Source organism: Triturus cristatus, chromosome 9 (genome assembly GCF_964204655.1).
Source record: "Triturus cristatus chromosome 9, aTriCri1.1, whole genome shotgun sequence".
NCBI classification, from domain to species: Eukaryota; Metazoa; Chordata; class Amphibia; order Caudata; family Salamandridae; genus Triturus; species Triturus cristatus.
This window is the reverse complement of record NC_140592.1, coordinates 1,135,421,894-1,135,427,989: the sequence shown is the minus strand read 5'-3', so window position 1 is coordinate 1,135,427,989 and position 6,096 is coordinate 1,135,421,894. Positions and strand designations below refer to the sequence as shown.

Here is a 6,096-nt window from a genome sequence, read left to right as displayed (position 1 = left end):
GCTGGGTGTGGTCTTTTACCAGTGGCACGTGAAGTAATAGTATCTGTTGTAGCACACAGAGTAACGTGCTGCATGGCTAAATACGCATAAGGTCCCAAAGGCCTTGCTAAGCCAATGCTTGTTGTTCTGTGACATACAACTCGACGTTCGAAGCAGGCGCGCTCGACAGTTCCAGATGGTGTAGTCTCTCTTTTATGTTGATGTTTGCTACCTTGAGGGTGTGATTAGCGTCTGCGCAGAGCGGCGACCAATCACCTCCATCACGCGTGCATATAGATGTCACCCCGTCTGCCCCGGCAGGCGCCACTTACGGAGCTGTCACATCTCACAACAGTAAGAAACAGCGGTCCTCCTTGAATGGGACAAGATGCTGTCTGTTTTCGGGCGAGCCTCTGCGCTGTTGCTCAGCAGGGTGGTGGGGGTTCGTGCCGCCCTTAGCAGAGCTGCCATGTCTACGGTAAGTGTGCGGATCGCTCCCTCTGCCAAGTGCCTGTTTGATGACCCTGTGCGGATCTCAGTGAGTGGCCTCTCGCCGCTGCAGGAGGTCACACTCGGGGCTTCTCTCACTGATGAGACTGGCGTGCCTTTCCGATCCTCCGCCCAGTATAGGGCGGACAGCAGCGGGGCGCTGGACCTGACTAGCACCCCAGCCCTGGGGGGCAGTTACACGGGGGTGGAGCCCATGGGGCTGGTGTGGTCGCTGCTCCCAGAGACTCCACACAGGCGCCTGGTGAAGAGAGACGTCCTGACCCCCTTCTTTGTAGACTTTGAAGTGTACGAGGGTCACGACCCGCCTGGTCAGCGCCTTGCCCAGGTCACCAACGAGCGAAACTTCATGCGAGAGGGGGTGCAGAGGATCCCCGTGCGCGAGGGCAAGGTCAGAGCAACCTTTTTCCAGCCGCCAGGTGAGTGACGGTTAATGCTTATGGCTAAAAAAAAGTTTAAAACAAATCCGTAGTGACTAAATGTTAAAATGGAGTTTCTAAAGATCACACTTTCTCAAATCTTTCTTTGTTCTTACAGGGCCCGGTCCCTTCCCTGGTATTATTGACATTTATGGCACTGGCGGGGGCCTTCCTGAGTACAGAGCGAGTCTTCTAGCCAGTCGTGGCTTTGCCACATTGGCCTTAGCGTACTACGGCTATGAGGACCTCCCAAAGCAAATGAAAGAATTCCATTTGGAATATTTTGAGGATGCTGTAAACTACATGCTGCGACACCCTCAGGTAGACTACACTTCTACATGTACAGACACCTACACCTCTCTTCATATTTTCATTTCAGGAAGCCTGCCAGCGAGATCGAAGTATGGGTTTTCATGGGGGAATACCTAGGTGTAAGCAGGCGTTTGGTCCTTCAGGGTGTACATTTGTTATTTGTTTAGGCTTAGAAACCTCCCCCATACCTCCATAATGATACAAGTCGCAGCCCAAAAGACCGCCACGGCGCCATGTAACCCCCACACCCCCCCAATAGGATGTTTTTGAAGGCTTGCCTTAATTTTTGGTAAACCCAGAAACCATTCACAAACCCCATATACATAAGAGTATAAGGAAGTGGTTGAAGGATAAAGGTTGATGTGTGTAAGGGAGGAAAAAGTATGTGATTTGGGATACAAGTGTACCAGGTACACTTTGTGTTGGAGGAGTTTATGTAAGTTAGGAGGTTGATTAGTAATGTCTTTCACTTGCCAGTTCTTGATAAGTTGGTGTTCGGTGGCAAATGCTGCCCACGCACTAGGCGGTGTGCATGCTATACCCACTGCCCCGTTGACTGTGAGGTGACAACATTGAGCATAATTGCTGTAGGTCATTTGGCTAATTGTGTTTTTACCCTTCAGATGAAATATCAGCGGTTGCTGCCACTCGAACCTTAGTACTCATGCATTTTGTGTGCCTGGTGATGCATAGTTTGCTAACAAAAAAAAATAGAAGCTTCAGTTCCTCCTGTAGAGCACAATTTTGAAAGGTTGCGTCAACATCAGGCAAAGCAAACAATTCCATGTGGAAGCATATCTAATGTTTCGCATGGAGAACGAAAGCCATGTTATGTACCTCCTGACCATATAACCAATGAGGGGGATTATCATCAACTTGTTTGTATAGTAAAAGAAAAATACTAATCATTCGTATCGTATTTATGTTAAACATAATCTCGAACCTAGTTTCAAAAAGGGAATTTTGTTCCAAGAGAACTTGGTTCTATTGTATCCATTCTCCCTAATCGAATATTATGCTCTGTTATGTATGATTGATATCAGTCTTCATATCTTTGTGTTCTTTCTCTTCAATTAACAGTTGTCATTGGGTGTGATTTATAAAAAGCAGTTGTGGTGGTTGGGATTGCCTTTTGAACATCTAGTTTTTGCTTTAGTTTACACCTTGTCTGAGTCATTTTTAAGTGGATTTTCCAGATGCAGTGTATTGTAGTCTGTAATGTCTAGACCTTCCTGAGAACATAGCATTTTTACAAAGTCTTGCCTGCTTTGATGGTTTACAGTAGCGATGAATGTGGAGTGTATACGTTAGTGATTTTCACTTCACATAAAATCTAATGATCTCTGGGCTTTCCTCAAGCGCCTGCAGGTATTTTAGTAGTCTGTCAAGAAAGCTTTATTACGGCCATAAAAGTACATAAAATAATACAAATACATTGATACAAAAGAGGAAGCAAAAAGTAACAAATGTTATACTAAGATATCATAAAACCAAGAGCGCAGAGGCAAATTGTACGGGGTTTAAAATTCAGCAATGACTGCACACCCCCTTGTCGATACTCAATAGAGAAATGGTGCAAGCGTCATTCAACAATAAAGATATATTTAACATCATGGTAAAGACAATTGCAATATTGCTGTTATCAAGTGATATATAAAATTCTAACTTTGACTGATGGCCCAAGGGCATATTTTAGAAAAACACATTAAAGCATAAAAAAATATAAAACATTTTAAAAGAAGTAGATGAGCAAAGCAACCCGGACAAAGGGAAGAGATTTACAAGACAAGATTCAGCTATGGAGGTATACCTGCATGGCATGACCACTTATGTAATGAACATTCTATTGAGGATTTTCTCGATTCTTTTTCTTTAGGCTGCCCCTACGAATGCACCACATCGAGAATAGAAACCTGGAGATTGCGAACACGATTAACAGATCCGTTTCGTGTTTAAGGATTCTAAAAGCCTTGATGTGATGTCTAATCCCCAGATTTCTACAGAGCTGTAGGACCCATTTGAACCTTGGCCTTTTGTAGGCAGGGCAAAAGAACAGCATGAAGATCTGTTTCTTCGACTGTCATACTCTGGGCAGTCTAGTTTAAGTGTTCTTGCCATTTGTTAGTGAGTGCTCGAAGCGGGAGCACCCCATGTCTAAATTGTAGGAACCGTGTCTTTGCAAGTAATGGTTGTATGTTGTCCAGTACCAGCTCCAGCTTGTATTGCTGTTTAACATCCATGAACTTGGAGGTCAAACTACTGGAATTAGTACTCTGACATAATTGGGCCAGTTTGTGTTCTCTGTAGGAGGCGAGTAAAACCTTTTTGGGGATTAAGGAACAAGTCTCTTCAGGTGTAAGCCACATCTGTCCTCCCCAATGCCTGGCAGGAATTCCTAATGTGAACTAGCCATGGTAGGTTCCCTGCACCCAGAAGGGTCAAGACATCCTTCAGTTCCTCCCTATAGTTGGCTAACTCTGGTGTGCTCCAGAGTCGATGCCAATATAGGAGTGGTCAAGAGGCAACAACATCAGCAATAGGACCAATCACCAGGTCCATCCTGAGTGGTGTTAATGGAGTGCTCTTGGGGAGGCTCAGCAGTTGCCTTAAAAATAGATTCTCTGTCATGGATAACATATTTGACGGAGAGTGGCCCCAGAGTTCTGCCCCATATAGTGAGGCTCCCCTAGCCTGTATTTTGTATATTTCTGCTGATGGGCCGATCACCCTCTGGGAGCAATTTTTATGTATTTTTAGGATACGCCCTGCAGACTGTGTCAAATTAAGGTTTGCTTTCTTTGCTTGTAATCCCCAGTTCATCTTGTCATTGAGTGTGAGCCCCAAGTAATCAAAAACAGATACCCTCTCTAGGGCCCTGCCTTCCAATTGAGGATGTGGGCAGTTGGTGGTATTGGCATGAAAAACGATATATTTTGTTTTCTGGAGATTTATCTCCAAACCCCTCTTCCTGCAGAAGTGCTAAATTCTTCGAGTACACGCTGCATACCCATAGATGATTTAGAGAGTAGCAGCGTGTCGTCTGGAAACATAAGTGCTAGAATTTTGCGGTTCGCCAACCTCGGTGCGTCTACATCTTTACCTGTTAGTAAAGTTTTGATTAGACCATTTAAAAAGAGGGAGAACAGTGTCTGAGCTAGAACGCATCCCTGTCTCACCCCTTTCTCTACAGGGAAGGGGGCAGTTAATTCGCCTTTTTTGCCATATCTTATTCTCGCATAATTATCTAGATGCAGACGTTTCAGCTGGTGGCAAAGATAATCTGGTACTCCCATATCAAGGAGTATGCCCCATAGCTGATCTCGCCGCACCATATCAAATGCGGATTTAAGATCCACGAATGTGAGGTAGAGGCTGCCACCCTCTAGGATCACGGTTTTCCAATGGATCAATGACAATCTAAAGATCTGGTCAATAGTCGAAGTCTTGGCCCTGAATCCGGCTTGTAGGGGTGTTAATACATTATTTTCTTCTATCCAGCATTGCAGACGGCCCAGAAGTACATAGCATAGATTTTTTGGGTGACGTCTATAAGGCTTATGGGGCGATAGTTTGCTGGATTGAGTGGTGTACCTTTTTTGTAGATAGGAATAATTTCTGCCCCTGCCCAGGTCGGGGGCAGCATCATACCTTGTAGAATGGCATTAAATAATGACCATAGATATGGTACCCAAACTGCTAGTTCAGAACGGAATAGGTCACCAGGTATCCTATCTAGCCCCGGTGCCTTGGCTGGTAGTAGATTGCCCAAGGCCACTGTAACCTCCTTCATTGTGCAAGGAGGAGCATTCAAATTTGGGGGATTTACTTCTACAGTGGCTAATACTTTGCTGAGGTCTACTGCCCTTTCTGCAGACTTCGAATATAGGGTTTTAAAGTAGGATCTCCAAACTTCTTCCCCCAGATTAGGTCCAATTGCCAATTGGCCTTCAGGTTTCCCTGTCTTGACTAGGTTCCAAAAACCTCGCATATCATGGTTATCTAAGGCAATTTTGGTAGCTTCCCATTTATCTACTTCCCAGCTGGTTTTTGCTCCAGCTGTTTTTTTTTATATTGGGCCTTAGCTTCTTTTATTTGTGGCTTATCATTCTTTTTAATACAAGCTACTAGGGCCTGCTTTGCTTTCCTGCATGGTTTGTTATACCATGGATGCTTGGGTTTGGAGTTCTGCCTGGTCTTATAGCTATTATAAAAAAATGGTGCCAATGTGGATAGTAAATCCTGATGGTTTTTTTCCATCGCCAATTGCGATGCCGTGTCCCAGCTATTTGCGGACAGTTGAAAGGAGCAATTTGCTGATACAGAGTGGCCACTTTTTCTGTTGTATGTGCGAAATCCCCCCAGCATACTCTCCTATCTCCTTCAATCGATACTAGATTTGAGGTGGGATGTGCGGATATGCTTTGATGGTCCTTTGGCATGGGAAGGGCTATTGCCAAGGCCAGTGGGTTATGGTTTCTTTCATGTCGGGAATTGACCGTAAAATCCCTAATCTTGTGCCATAGTTGACATCTACCAACATATAATCTATTATAGATGCCTGTCCCGGCTTATTAAAAGTAAAGTTCCCCGGGCTGTCAGAGGGGAATCCGCCATTGCAGGCCCTTTGTGAGTAGCTAAGTGTAACTGAAGTCAACTGCAAGGCTAAAGGAGTCCATGCCCTTATTGGCTGAATGTTGATTTCTGGGATCGACCATACCGAGGCTTCCTCGCTTGTAATAGGTGTAGTAATGCCATTAAGAGGCTCAAATTGGCATTTAAGGTCTCCACCTATAAGTACTTGACAACTCTCTGGTAGAGTGTATAAAAATGTGGCTAGGCAATCAAGCGTCTGGGAAGTGTGCCTCTGCCCCACTGGTCG

The 6,096-nt window shown here is 44.8% G+C and overlaps 1 protein-coding gene across 1 annotated transcript in view; it reads left to right on the top strand.

Annotated features, from left to right (window-relative positions):
* Positions 1 to 216: 216 nt before the first annotated feature.
* LOC146799494 (acyl-coenzyme A thioesterase 1-like) overlaps positions 217 to 6,096 on the top strand; it is a 29,011-nt gene continuing 23,131 nt past the window's right edge. The window contains exons 1-2 of the mRNA XM_085627060.1: positions 217 to 905; positions 1,024 to 1,226. Coding sequence (XP_085483186.1) covers positions 368 to 905; positions 1,024 to 1,226 — 741 coding nt within the window. The 5' untranslated portion in view covers positions 217 to 367. The remainder of the gene's footprint in view (positions 906 to 1,023; positions 1,227 to 6,096) is intronic.